Source organism: Gadus morhua, chromosome 20, assembly GCF_902167405.1.
Source record: "Gadus morhua chromosome 20, gadMor3.0, whole genome shotgun sequence".
NCBI classification, from domain to species: Eukaryota; Metazoa; Chordata; class Actinopteri; order Gadiformes; family Gadidae; genus Gadus; species Gadus morhua.
The window spans coordinates 23,140,452-23,155,477 of NC_044067.1; the positions used below are offsets into that span (position 1 = coordinate 23,140,452).

Below are 15,026 nucleotides of genomic sequence, written 5' to 3' on the forward strand. Positions count from 1 at the left end.
TCGATTGTAACAGATGAGCTTCACTAGACCTCTAATGGCAAGGAAACGCCTAAGGGCGCTGATGAAGCTCTACATATCTAAGCTCTTAGACTTAATCTTGTAAATAACACTACCCACCGCTACTCTGAGCGGTGGGTAGTGTTATGCCGGGGCCACTGCCCCGGCATGAGGATACCGTATGTGGGCCAAACCCTCTAGGCCGACGTTCCTGAAAGCGATCTGCTGGAAGGTCTACCATCTTGTTTCTGAGTTTTGTCACAAAGTTTGCGGCGTGTGACACACCTGTGGATAAAGCTGCTCCCCCGCCTTTTGCTGCTGACTATCCAGAGGCTGGCAAATATCGTTCCTGATGGTGGGTTTTCTCATGGTAATACCGAACTAGAAGTCTTACAATTTTTGTCTTGAAGAAGAAGGAGCTGCATGTTATCTTGCGGCTGTAAGTGGGAAATCAGCCAGTTTTGTTCACCAGGGATGGAGGATAGACTAGATTGTAGGTTGGAGTTAAGGCCTGAGCTGTGTGTCGGCACTTAAGGGCTAGTTATTCATAGTGCCAGCGGTAGCATCATGCCCCTGCAACGAGGACCCGGTCCTCGTTGAGAGACAAGACCCAACATCTCCTCCCAGCCATCGTAACTATGTGTCGATCATCATCCGGATATCCACCTGGAGAAGACGCCACCTAGGACCCTCCCCTAACCTAGGACCCACCTCTAGACCCACCCTACCCAGTGCTCTCTACCTACACTGACCATGAAGGGATGGGGGGACTCTGGAACTGGCAATCCGCTGTCAAGAAGGCAGACTCAATCTCGGCCTCATGACTCTCCACTTACTGGCCCTTACAGAGACTTGGATCACCCCAGAGAACTCTACTATTCCAGCTGCCCCCTCAACCGCCTACTCATTCTCACACTCCCCAAGACCATCCGGGTCAGCAGGAGGGAATGGACTCCTCATCTTGCTGGTCCTTCCCCTGGAACATTTGACCAGATATGCATTTGACCTCCTAGCTGTCACTGTCACCCTTCCTATCAAGGTCTACATTGTGGTGATCTACCATCCACCAGGTCCCTTCTGTGACTTCTAAGATGACATGAATGCTCTCCTCAGCTTGTTTCCTGAAGATGACACTCCACTCGTTGTCCTGGGCGATTTCAAAATCCTGCCAGAGAAGTTACACTCACCTGAATTGCCATCAACTTGACCTGATATTCACGAGGTCCTGTGGTACCTGGAATCTTTCGGTCACCCCACTTCGTGTGTCTGACCTTCACTGTGTTGGTGGTGGACCCTGTAATGGATAATGTACCCTAGTGGTAGCATGGGACAAAGAGAAGAGAAGAGATCTTTGACTGATGCTTGGTATCGGATTTAAAGGTCCTTAAAAAATGTAGTCTGTCTTTCTTGTATTTCTGCTCAGCCTGCCTACAAGCTCATCGAATTGTCGCTTGTGTTGTTAGTAAACCACACAGCTGGTCTTGGCTTGTGTGTTCTCTCTCTTAGAGGGGCTACAGAGTCAATAATGGACAGGGGACAGGTGGGTGAACAGGCTTAATAAATCCTCTGTGCTTTACCAAGGAGATGATTAAACAATGGACATGCTGTGTCTTTCTCTGTACACTTGAGGAAAAAGGTTACAGGTGATAGAGTTGATACTGCGAGAGCAGACAAATAACTTCTGTCTCAGAGGAGACTGGAACAACTCAATTTCAAATAACACTGATTTGTGTTCAGTAGGGCGGATGTCATCCAATGAAAGGTTATGTAGGGAGACGCCAGAGGAGAGCACTAGGTGAAGCGTATGGTTTTAGACCACATGATGGAGCAGTTACAGATGTACCAGGGTAAAGGAGTCAATGAGATTCGGAAAGTCAGTATCCAGCCAGTGTCTGGGACGTCAAATATGGATATTATAGTCACCCAAAAGCAAGATTCTGTCATGCTTTGCTGTAATGAGTGAGAGAGGCTGGAACAATTAACTGAGGAAGACAGTCCTCAGTGCTTTCTTTAACTAAATGTTACAGATTATGTAATAGCTGACAATTAATGCAGTTGCTGGTGTACCTTATTAACCCTACAAAGGCCTGCTCTAGCATGTTTTTTTTTTACAATTATTCCCAATGAGGAGCGTGTAAGTTGCTTCATGAAGCCGCCTTGAGAGAAAACGCTGCTAGAGCGTCTTTGTTCAGAGCGCCCCAATCTAGGCGCTCCTAGTTGAAAACTTCTCCACTTTAATGGTGGCTCATTGCTGCCACTGCTCTTAAGGGAAAGCAACCATGTATTGGGCTCAATTTAGACAAAGAAGATCAGGACAGAAAACACAAAAATGGCATTGCGTTCTCACTTTTTATTCTGTGTTAAGACGAGGGTCTTTAGGGGGAAACCTGCATGCATATGGTGACGCAAAAGTGTGTGAAATTCGATGTAGTATGCACGCTAGGTGGTACTGTGAAGCACTGCCACACAACACTACCAAGAGCGCACGCATGCTTTCAAGAGCCAGCATGAGGAGATCACAGCACAATTCTGCATTGTTAACCCTTTAGACCATGGTTTCTCAACGGGGCCGTTCGCACAACCTAGGGGGGGCGCTGGGAACGTGATTTTTTTTTCCCCCATTGTTTAAAAAAAATATTATTATCTTTTTAAATTTTTTTAGAAATAGCCTATTTTTATTTATTGGTTTCTAACCCCTCTACCGTCTCAGCTACTTTTTACTGTCTATGCGCAGTGTAACAGTGGTCATACAGTGCGGTTCGGTCCTGCACACGCCTGAACTCCCGTTACATCAGCTATCGTCATGATCTCTATCGCTGATAAACATAACACAAGTTTGCGGGTTAACAATTCAATAACCAACACAACACAATTAAACATGTCTCTCTCTCTCTCTCCCCACCCTGTGTCGCTCTGGAAGTTTAATTGGGTTTATTACAGTGATGGACAGTGCTGTTAGCCAATCAGAGGTGAGACATTTGCATGTCATGAATATTCCTGAATACCTTTTATATTTTTTTCACCAAAACCGATTCAGAGGGCATTCATTGCTATTAGTGAACAGCGCAAAATCAATGAAAGACGATACATTGACACCTCAATATAACACGAGTGTGAGTTGGGTTGTTAGTTTATTTAATTTATTTTATTGGGGGGGGGCGCCCGAGGATCAGGGTACGGTCAGGGGGGCGTTTTCTCAAAAAAGGTTGAGAACCACTGCTTTAGACGGAAACACATTTTTTGTGTTTTTAAGCCCCGAAAATGCCGTTGCTGCTCAAACAAAGGTACATCTGATCAAATATTTTGTCGTTTTCACCTGCAAGCGTCGTCGTGTAAACAGGTCCTTAGATTAGGCCGGACACCGGAAAACGGAGAAGAAACACGTTCTTGCCGTGTCAATCTATTCCGTGATATAAAGGTAACGAAGCAACGCTAGTCTAACCCAGATCATTAACCCCAAACCAATGTTTTTAAAGTACATTCCATTTTTCAGTTTCAGGCCTTGTTTCCAACCTATATTCAAACTCAGTGGTGCTGTGAATTCTATTTTAGGGGGGGCTGAAAGTTTGTAAACCAAACCAGATTTTTTTGTGATTTTCCCATACAAATGAAGCATTCTGGTGCATTCTGATAAAATAATAAAGACAAAATAGAACATTTCCTTACAAAGACGAATGGAGCCAGGGAACTAAGTTTTAACTTAATTTATTTGCCTTGTAGAATTCAGCAAGATTAAAAGTGCAAATACATCAATAATAATGGGGAATTATACACAAGTTAACATTCTCTCTCTTTCTCTATCTGTATGTGTGTTTGTGAGAGTGAGAGTGAGTGAGAGAGAGAGAGAGAGAGAGAGAGAGAGAGAGAGAGAGAGAGAGAGAGAGAGAGAGAGGGAGAATGTGATTCTAAAAAGGGGTGAGTGTGTTACGGCCAATCTATTGTGTTGGTAACTTCACTCATAAATCTATCTACAGTCAAGTATGCATTTAGACAAATACGATAAAATATCAAATTATTATGTGCAACCTTTTATGTGTGGTTGTTCAAGACACACTGAAGGCATGATGCCACCATAGGTTTGCAGAGAACTACATACAATATGCACACTAAAGGCATATTGTCCAACATAGGTTTGCAGATAACTACATACAATATGCACAATGAAGGCATGATGCCACCATAGGTTTGCAGAGAACTATATACAATGTGCACACTGAAGGCATGATGCCACCATAGGTTTGCAGAGAACTACATACAATATGCACACTGAAGCTGCACACTTGATTCAGGATTCTCATAGATCAGAGACAGTTCCGTCTTGAGCTTTGCCTTGTTCAGCGTGGGATATGCCTTCACAGTGGCATTCAGAGCATCAGCTGGAAATGAATGGCAGTACCTGTTACACTTCTAATGGCATGTTATGCCTAGAAACTGAATTGAATCACGCACACACTGAGAGCCAAGTTTTACCGTACTTTACTTCATGGTGTCTCCGTCAAGAATGACCGTTACAACGTTGACGTGCTGACGTCATCAGTACATGACATCCCCACCTTACTTGGATTAAAACTCTCATATTCTCTTCACATAAACATTCAGTTTGGCTACTTGAACACTAACCATATAATAAATCTAATCAACATTTTCTCTGTCAGAATAAACCTTTGGTTCTTTTCAAATAAACATTTATGTCCTCTAGCATTGTGCATTAATTTTCATTGAACATACACATGAACATATGCATTACTATAACACATTCACTTCATAACATGGCTTGTGAATCTCTGGGGCATTTTCACTTCTCGGCGCGGTCGCTCCGTCTGCACTGTAAGAGGTCGGCATGGTGTTGACCCCTGAGCGAGCGTCTCTGGTGTGGACGTCACAACATGTTCTGGTGGCGTGTTTACTGTCTCACTCACTGTCTTTGGTTCACTTCCACCGGGTGGGGGTGTCTGCTGAGCTGGTGTGTACACTTTGACATGTGTAGTGTTTCTGGAGTACTGAGCTCCTGTGGGTGACTCAACTACCACACTGTTACCGTTCTTACTGACTACCGTGTGAGGTGTCTGGTTAAATGTTCTTGTGAATTTATCTGTCTTGTCTTGTTTCAAGAGCACCTTGTCTCCCACCTGCACTGGGGACAGTCTGGCTCCGCGCCGCTCGTCAGCGTACATTTTGGACTTGCCCTTGCGCTCAGCATCAGTGTCTCTGGCCTCGAGGTCACTCCTTGGTGTACTGATGTCTGGCAACTTTCCCCTGAGCTTCCGATTGAACAGGAGTTCGGCGGGGCTCCTGCCCGTGGTGGAGTGGTCGATGGATCTGTAGATGGTGACGTATCGGCGTAGTTCCTTCTGCCAATCCAGTCCCTCTGCCTGTGCGATGCGGATCCGTTTCATGATCGACGCATTTTGCCTCTCGACTTCTCCATTCGCTTGTGCCCACCTAGGCGTCGTCTTCACGTGCTGTATGCCGTTCTCCTGACAGAAGTCCTGGAACTGTGATGACAAGAATTGTGGCCCACAGTCAGATCTGATAGAGACAGGCAGACCGTGGCGGCTGAAGATGTTCTCTAAACAGTCTATCACTTTGTCTGTCGTGGTGGATCGCATGATCTCGTATTCATAATAACGGCTGTAATAGTCTATAACTACCAGGATGGAGTGTCCTGTTGGCAATGGACCTAACAAGTCTGTGGCAATGTCCTGCCATGGTCCATCAGGGAGAGTTGTTGGCCGCAATGGCTCTGGTATGTCAGGCCGTGCCACTAGTTGGCACCCATAGCATGATTTGACATATTTTTCTGTCGCCCCATACATTCCTGGCCACCACACCTTTCCCCTCAAATGTTGTTTTGTCCCTACAATGCCTAAGTGTCCTTCATGAGCTAAGGCTAACGCTCTGTTCTGTAGAGCATGTGGTAGGACAATCCGTGTCCCCCTCAGCACTAATTGCCCAATGGTACACAGTTCATTTGCAATACGGGCATAAGCTGAGCACTTACCAAATCGGCCCGTCTGTATTGCTTTTCTCACCTCAGACAGTTCTTCATCCTCTGCGGAGGCTCTCTCTACCTCCCTCGTAGTCAGCGCCCTGGGCGTCGCCTGCACCGCCACGAAGCGCACGTATTCCTCTGCTCCATGTGCATGTGTCGTCTTCTTCGCCGTCTCCCCCAGGAGACGAGACAGAGGATCAGCAATGTTGTATTTCCCGGCTATGTGTATTACTTGAAAGTCATAAGGTTGGAGGCGGAGCACCCAACGCTCAATCCGCGCACATGGCTTTGATCTGGGGCTATAGATCACCTCCAGGGCCTTATGATCTGTTACCAGGTCGAACCTCTTGCCATATATGTACGGATGTAGGCGTTCACATGCCCAAACCAGTGCCAGGGCCTCACGCTCCGTTTGGGAATATCTCTTTTCACAGTCTGTCAGGCTCCTGCTCACGTAGCATATAGGCACCATAGCTCCCTGCTGCTCCCGTATCAGAACTGCTCCTATACCCACTGGCCCTGCATCAGCTATCACTTTTGTGGGGGCATCTTTGTCAAAGTATGCCAGCGTGCCCGCCTCGGCTACCTTATTCTTGAGTGACTCGAATGCCACTTTCTGTTCAGGGCCGAAGACAAATGGCACATCTTTCTTGGTCAGTCTCCGCAGCGGCTCTGAGATGGCAGCGAACTGGGGTATGAATCTGCTACTGTACCCAGCCAAACCCAGAAAACTGCGGACCTCTGATGCATTCTCTGGCTCGCGTGCCTCGACCAGTGCTCTCACTCTCTCATTTGTTGGTCCTATTCCCTTTTCTGACAACAGTATGCCCATGAAAACTAATTTGTCCATCTCAAACTGACACCATTTAAGGTTAGGCCGCATTTCTCTAGTCTCTCCAGTACGGCGTGTAGTCGCTTGTTGTGTGTCTCACAGTCGGGTGCATGGACGATGATGTCGTCTGATATGTTGGCCACTCCTTCGATGCCAGCCAGTGCCGTCGCCACTTCGTGTTGGTACTGCTCACTCGCTGATGAGACCCCGAATATGAGTCTTTTGTAGCGGTATGTTCCACTGTGCACGGCGAACGTCGTTATAGCTCTTGACTGTTCTGTGAGCTCCATCTGGTGGTAGCCCCATTTTAGATCGAGCTTACTAAACACAACTGAGCCATTCATATCGTGTAGCAGTTCATCAACTGTCAGGATCGGATATCTTCCTCTGATAATAGCTCTGTTTGCCATTCTCATGTCTAGGCATAGACGAATGTCAGTGTCTTTTGCTTTTGGAACTACTACGACTGGGTTTACCCACGGTGTTGGACCCTCAACCTTCTCGATAATGTCCATTCTCAGCAGCTCCTCTATTTTCTTGTCAACCGCCTCTCTCAGGTGGAATGGTATCTGTCTCAGTGGTTGTGCTATGGGTTCCACATTGTCGTCGATGTGCAGCCTGATTTGCTTGGTATTGAGTTTACCCACCGCTGTGAAGAGCTTTGGGTACTTTCCCCTAACCTCTGCCTTTACATCAGTAACCGCTGCTACATCTACACCCACCTTTAGCACACCCAGCCTTGTAGCTGTCTCTCGGCCTAATAGCGGTACTCCCTGACCTGCTATTACTGTAAATTCTGCTTTTGTTTCCCTTTTCCCTATCCTCACTTCACATGTGAATACTCCCTTCACTGGTAGTGGTTCATTTGATGAGTATGTGTATAGTTTTTTATCTGACTTGAATGACTTACACTGTATCTTTTCTTTCTTTAATCCTTCCCATGTATTTTCATCTACTATGTTGGTCGTAGCCCCTGAGTCAATTAACATCACTAGGTCTACACCTCCCACATTAAATGTTAGTCTGTCAATGCAGCTATTGTCACGTACTACAAATGCAAAATCATTATCCTGCTTTTCTTCCTTTCTTGAGTCTACATATTTCACTGACCCCTTGCTAGCTTTAGATTTGCACATTTCGGCGTAGTGGTCTTTACCATTGCATTTTCTGTAGGTTTGTCCATGTGCTGGGCATTTCTCATCTTTTGCAAAGTGGTCTCCGTGCCCACATCTAAAGCACACTTTCTCTTTCCCTTTTTCCTCTCCATCACGTTTTCGGCTCTTATTCGCCCATTTTCCTTTGGCTATCTGGTTTACAGTCTCAGTGCCTTTAGCCTCCGTGCTACTCACACGCATGGCCGCCATTTGCTGTTCAACACGTTCACATTGTGCAGCGATCTCCAGCGCTCTTGCCAGAGTCAATGCCGAGCCCTCCTCGAGCAACTTTCTCCGCACATACTCCGAAGTGCATCTACTCAGTACAGCATCCCTTAGCTGGTTAGCCATGTCAGCCCCAAAAGCACAGTCTTTGGCTGTCTGCCGCAAACGCGTTACAAACTGCTGTACAGTCTCCCCATTGTTCTGTGATATTTGACAGAAAGATTGGCGCGCGAACGCGGTATTCACCTGAGGCACAAAGTAGTTGTTCAGACTTAATGACTTAGTTCAAGTGAATTCCCCCCAAAGTATTGCATTAACATGCCACAAATGTCCTTCAATGTATTTTAATGGTCGCCATAACATAAGTTCAGAAATGTTAATGCAATACTTTGGGGGGAATTCACTTGAACTAAGTCATTTCAATTAACATAATGTAGGATACCCACCTCCGTTCAGTAGGACGCCCTCTTCACTTCTCCAGAAAGAAACGTATCCCGCGCTGAGTATGCTGTGATCTTTATAGCTCCATGGCTGGCACGCAGTGGGTCCCAGTGTAATTTGAGAAATGCATCCCTGCCGGCAATTTTCATTGGATTAGGAAATTATGGGCGGGACTATTTTGTCCCGCTCACGGATGATCTGGCATCTACGGATACGAATACTTTTGCTACACATTTACCACCTAGACGTGGTGCAAAACAACCTGCAAAAAAACCCACAGCTGAGACTTGCAAGAGCAGATTCGAGCAGTTGTAAAATGGATTTTTGCTCGCTCATTAAAATGCTGAATTAACATAGCGTTCTTTATCATTTTATTTGTGAGGACATTTTTCAAAGATGTGCAACTTCTGATGCATTAGTTCAAATTTGGGTTTACGAATGCACATCTTTTCGGGCATGTTCTCAGATTATGAAACCTGGGTGTGCGAATGTGTTTTGCACCAACTGCGCTGCAATAATTGTAGCAAAATGATTTGTGCACCTGTAACACAGATTTGCGTACTCGTAGACCCTATTTTGTGTTTACAATGGTATAAAAAATATATTATTTATTTTTTACGACTACAAATGTACTGTTACACATTTGTGACTTTAGAGTACATGCAAAATAAATATATACGACTTCAAATTTACTGTGACTTTAGTGTATGCATTCAAATTCTGCAGTTACAGGTGCTAAAGACTTTTGCTACAATAATACCTTCATAACGTTTGTAGGCCTACTTACAGAAAGGTAGCTATAGATTTGCCGTGTAGTAGGTGGGCATCATGTGTCACATTATTGCTAAAATGATTTGTGTTGATTTATAACAAACGTTTAATTCATTTGCCGATGCGCTATACATAACGTTCTAAAATATAATAAATACAAAAAGGATTTACTACAGTAGCCCCTGTGACACATAACAGTTTCACAGGGGCTTTTAGACGAGTGAGCTAACGTTTGTACTTACAGAAAGGTAGCTATAGAGTTGCCGTGTAGTAGGTGGGTATCATGTGACACATTATTCGTGCTGATTTATAACAACGTTTAATTCATTTGCGTCCCAGCGAGCCAAGTCCCAGCCAACAAGTCCCGTCAAGTCCCAGCCAATCAGGGATGAGTTCCCTCATGAATATTCACGAGCTTCCCGCTACCACCCTTCGCTACCGGGACGGAGTAAGGCCGTGACGTACAAGTTGTTCTGTGCTATGATTGGCTGAAGTGAAATAGTTAGATAGCCGCGTTCTAAAACTGGAACTTGCGATTCGACATGTTCAATCTCTGGCGACTCCTTGCAACTCCTTGCGACGCCTTGCAACTCCTTGCAACGGCTTGCAACGACCCGTTCACACCGCCCCTGCGACGTTCTAAAACCGTCTCGTTGCAAGCCGTTGCAAGGTGAATCTTTGGTCTGAACTGGGCTTAAGATAACCGCCACGAGTCTCGTTGTGGAAATACCAGAGATGTCTGAGAGAATCGATGTGTTATGCACCATAACACCAACAGCAGATCGGTTATCCAAATAACAAAGAAGTGTACAACACTTGCGTTGTGTGTAATCCAACCCCCCCCCCCCCCCCCCCCCCCCACACACACACACACACACACACACACACACACACACACACACACACACACACACACACACACACACACACACACACACACACACACACACGTGGTGTTCGCACGGTCGTAGCTCATTGTCTCATTGCGGGCCAAATTCTCTGGGCGGGCAAGGCAGAGAAAAAGGAGGTAACTTGGATATATGGGGCCAAATTCGAAATCGGAGCGTCTGAGCTATTATTTTTCAAAGGCGGAGCAGAATACCTAGTGCTCGTTTTACACCTAACGCCATTTCTAGCTACTCGGGGACCATAGGCATGCTAGGGGAACTCATATTAATGTTAATCCTTAAAGTGAAATTGTCCCATGGCATTGTCATGCCATGGGATCTTTAATCAATCCATGTTTGTGTGTGTGTGTGTGTGTGTGTGTGTGTGTGTGTGTGTGTGTGTGTGTGTGTGTGTGTGTGTGTGTGTGTGTGTGTGTGTGTGCGTGCGTGCGTGCGTGCGTGCGTGCGTAACTACTTTGTGCATCTGTGTTGCAGATGCTGCTGACCCAGATCTGGTGTGGTGAGCTTGCTGTGGAGAATCCTTTGTGGAGAGTCTTCCTCTCCATGGTATTCTTCCCCCTCATCTTCACCGGCTTCCTAGGATTCAGGTGAGCCAACTGCCCCCTGGGCCGCGTCTATTCATAGAGCAGCTCACCCTTTCAACTCGTCCTTGTGAGTTAGGGTGGAGTGTGGCCGTTTGGTTCCCCTATTTACTCTGAGAGAGATCAAAGACACTGGGGTTGTTAGGAGGGCTCTGTAAACAACCATACCCGCCACCCAGTTTAGCTATTAGTTTTAATTCTGATATCTTCGATTTTTTTACATTATTACAATGGTTTGTATGTGAACTATTAACTCCATTTAGCCTTGAACTCGGTTCCAATATGTTGACTTGGGTTCAGCAGTTCAACATTTCTTTACGTATTAAACTTTGTAGCTTCAGGATACATATTATTCCAGTTGTGGATGGGCCAGACCAATTGTGGGTGGTCCTTAAATTAAAAACGTTATCAAATCCCTGTTCAACCTAATACAAATGACTGACTAATATACTGGTGTATTATCTGTGCATAATTGAGATTTGAATAGCTTGATGTTTTTTAGTTATTTTGTTGCAATGTAAAAAGTTTCGGTGCATAGGACGGACCTATCCGCGAACGTTCCTTAGGCCTTTTTACACTGCCAAGCCGGTTCGGTCGCGGCTTGGCACGCAAGGTTCTTCTGCGTCTTTCTCATAGATCGCATGCATCACCTTCTCTCCCATGATGGTCAGCAGCTCACGGATTTCACCATCTCTCCAGTTAGAACTGCTCATGTTGATATCGCTGCGTTATCTTATCTAGACAACAGAGAGAGAGACAACGCAGCCACACCGCTAACCAATTGCCCCCCCCCCCCCCCCCCCCCGCAACCGCCGAGCGCCTAATCGCATTTACATCAAAAAGAGACCGCCAGTGTGTGTAGGGTCCGGCATTGTAAAAATGTCTCTTGGTTCAGACAAAAGAAGAGCGCTTTGGAATCTTTACCATTACGCACCATATCTGGCTGTGCTTTAGCACGCCACTTTATAGATCTAAGGCCTATAGACTGTAAAAGTGGCCAGGAATCTAATGTTTCCCCCATGGTTTAGTTATGCTCGTATAACATGAGGCAGACTATTTCATAATTCTGTTTAATTGTTTAAGTTTTCAACAATATTTCGATACCATTAACAGACATAACATAATAACTAATACAATAGCTTACCGGCAATTCACGGTCATTCACGAAGATTAACAGCCTTTTAACGCAAATCGGATCAAGCATCATATCAACAAAGTTTGCTGCATTGCAAAAATTAAGTATTTCAGAAGCATTTAAAAAAAAGTAATAATAATAATTATTATTTTTTATTATTTTGAAGAAAAGTTTTTGGTGGGGCTGTTGAACAGTGGGTGGTCCTAGGTCCGTCAGTCCCACCCTTAACGCCGGCCCGCCGGGCCTGGTTCACTTTACACTACAGCACTCACCGCGTGTTCTGCATGAAATGCATGTTCTGGTTGTTGTCTTTGCTCAGACGTGACGAGGTGATCCAGAGAGAAGCTCAGAGGACGGAGGACATCATCACCATGGAGACGATGACAGGAAGTGTATGGCGGACCAACGGTAATACGTTGTAAGTTCCCATAATGGCTGGTTAATTAAGTCTCACAGCAGTTAGCGGGAACCTTGAACCTCCCAGTGTGGAGCCCTTAAAGAAAGGATGGCTGACAGAAGTGGTTCAATGTTGTGCCACACTAAAGCTACCATTCAATTAAATTCATTTGTATTTTATTTGCATAGCCCTTAATCACCAGTATAGTCTCAAAGGGCTTAGCAGGCCATATATGTATGACAGCCCCTGGCCTAGCCCCCAAGAGGGCAAAATAAAACTCCCTTAATTAGCAAGGAATACATTTCGTAGAGGAACGCAGAGTGGGGGGTCCCTCCCTATTCACCGGAAAACAAAATGGACAAAGTACAGTTTTGTTGTCAAACACCCTAACTGTTACCCTCCCCCTAACCTCCTGTATGGGACCCCTCCCCTCCCTCAGTGAGCCCCCCAGCACCAAGCAGCTGCAGCCCCTGAGGGGGTGTTCCCGGTTGGCCAGCCTGTACGGCTCGCCCCTGGTGAAGTTCTACTGGAACATCCTGTCCTACTTCGGTTTCCTCTTCCTGTTCGCCGTGGTGCTGATGGTGGACTTCCAGAGCGCCCCCTCCTGGCTGGAGGTGCTGCTCTACATCTGGCTGGCCACCCTGGTGTGTGAGGAGGTCCGGCAGGTAGGAGACAGGGAGGGCATCGGCCGATTGAACACGCACGCACCCACACACACAAGCAGACACACATGCACGCGTACGCACACACACACACACACACACACACACACACACACACACACACTAGGCCCCGACCGATATTGATTTTTGAGTGTCGATGCCATAGCCGATTATTTTCAGAGAAAAATTACGATTACGATTTAATCTGCCGATTAAAAAAAAAAAAAAAAAGCATATGAAACGTCGTTTTTGATACCTTAAATATACTTTAAACACTTTTGACGAATATGTGAATTGAATGCAGAACCTTTGAGTGTTTTAGAATACATTTACAGTCAAAAATGAGTGTAATGTAAAATGTAAAATAAATAACTAACTCCCAATGTGCTGCGCTCGTGAGCAGTGACTAACACGTGCGTGCTGAGCAGTATGGTCTCACCGTTAGAGTCTACAGTATAATAAATTAACATGGCCTGGGACCTAAAGAAAAAAAGGCACAACATGCTCAAACAACGCGTCTTGTGTACATTGGTGAGGTGAGCGCGCAGCTGCCTGAGCGAGCGTGCTTTCATGTTGTACGGTAAAATTCAATCTCCTCTTTTTTACTCCAGCTAAAGTTGTTAGTTAGCAAGGCGAGTAGGAGCGCAATCTGCAGGATACTAAGCGCAATAACATTTATTAAAAAATAATAATAAAAAAAAAAAAATCGGTTGTAATCGGCGTCTTTTTGGCCGATGCCGATTATTTTCAAAAAGGCTATAATCGGCCGATTAAATCGGCAGGCCGATAAATTGGTCGGTCGCCCTGACACACACACACACACACACACACACACACACACACACACACACACACACACACACACACACACACACACACACACACACACACACACATACACACATGCTGGGAGGCCACAGTCCCTTTGCCCTCATGGGCAAAAATCTATATAGTACTTTAGAATAATTGTTTATTGTTGTAGTTTTCATTACTGCAGATGCTGTGGTGATAGCAGCAGTAAATCACTGTCATAATAGCAGCAAATCTTTGCTCACCAACTCATGAAGATTCACTGGCCCTCACAATGTCTGTGCATGGCCTACACACACACCTTCCCCACACACACCCACACACACATCCCCCCCACACATGCTCCCCAACACACACACACGTTCCCCCACACACACAAATCCCCCCACACACACGCCCCCCACACACGCTCCCCCACACACACATACAGATACTTAATACCGAGTCAATAAAGATGTATATTTTCTCAGAACTACATACACATTTTGTTCTCTCTTTAGCTTTTTCATGACCCTGATGGGTTTGGATTCAGCAAAAAGGCCAAGATCTATATCAGTGACCTATGGAACATTCTGGACGTGCTGTCCATTCTTCTCTTCATCATCGGCCTCGCCTTTAGGTAGGTTCCTGATCCAGTCCTCCCTCTGTATCAGAGTCACCGAATAACTCCTGATTAGACCTGGATTTGCATTTAAATCCAGTGACTATACTCAGACTAAATCTCAGAGATGTGACGATAGTACTCCTCAAATAAACCACACACACACACACACACACAGACACACACCCACACACACACACACAAACACACACACACACACACACACACACACACAGACACACACACACACACACACACACACACACACACACACACACACACACACACACACACACACAGAAAAGTATTTTCCCCTCTCCCGTCTTCTCCTAGGCTAACGACAGAGCTGTTCTACGCGGGGAAGATCCTCCTCTGCATCGACTACATCGTGTTCTGCCTCCGCCTGATGGCCATCTTCACCATCAGCAAGACCCTGGGCCCCAAGATCATCATCGTCAAGAGAATGGTGAGGGGATGAATGGTGAGGGGAGGGATGGTGAGGGGAGGGGTGGTGAGGGGA

The 15,026-nt window shown here is 45.7% G+C and overlaps 1 protein-coding gene across 1 annotated transcript in view; it reads left to right on the plus strand.

Annotated features, from left to right (window-relative positions):
• Positions 1-15,026, plus strand: part of trpm2 (transient receptor potential cation channel, subfamily M, member 2) — a 93,610-nt gene that overhangs the window by 37,308 nt on the left and 41,276 nt on the right. The window contains exons 14-18 of the mRNA XM_030342818.1: positions 10,795-10,907; positions 12,356-12,454; positions 12,873-13,098; positions 14,406-14,524; positions 14,840-14,972. Of these exons, the coding sequence (XP_030198678.1) occupies positions 10,795-10,907; positions 12,356-12,454; positions 12,873-13,098; positions 14,406-14,524; positions 14,840-14,972 (690 nt within the window). The remainder of the gene's footprint in view (positions 1-10,794; positions 10,908-12,355; positions 12,455-12,872; positions 13,099-14,405; positions 14,525-14,839; positions 14,973-15,026) is intronic.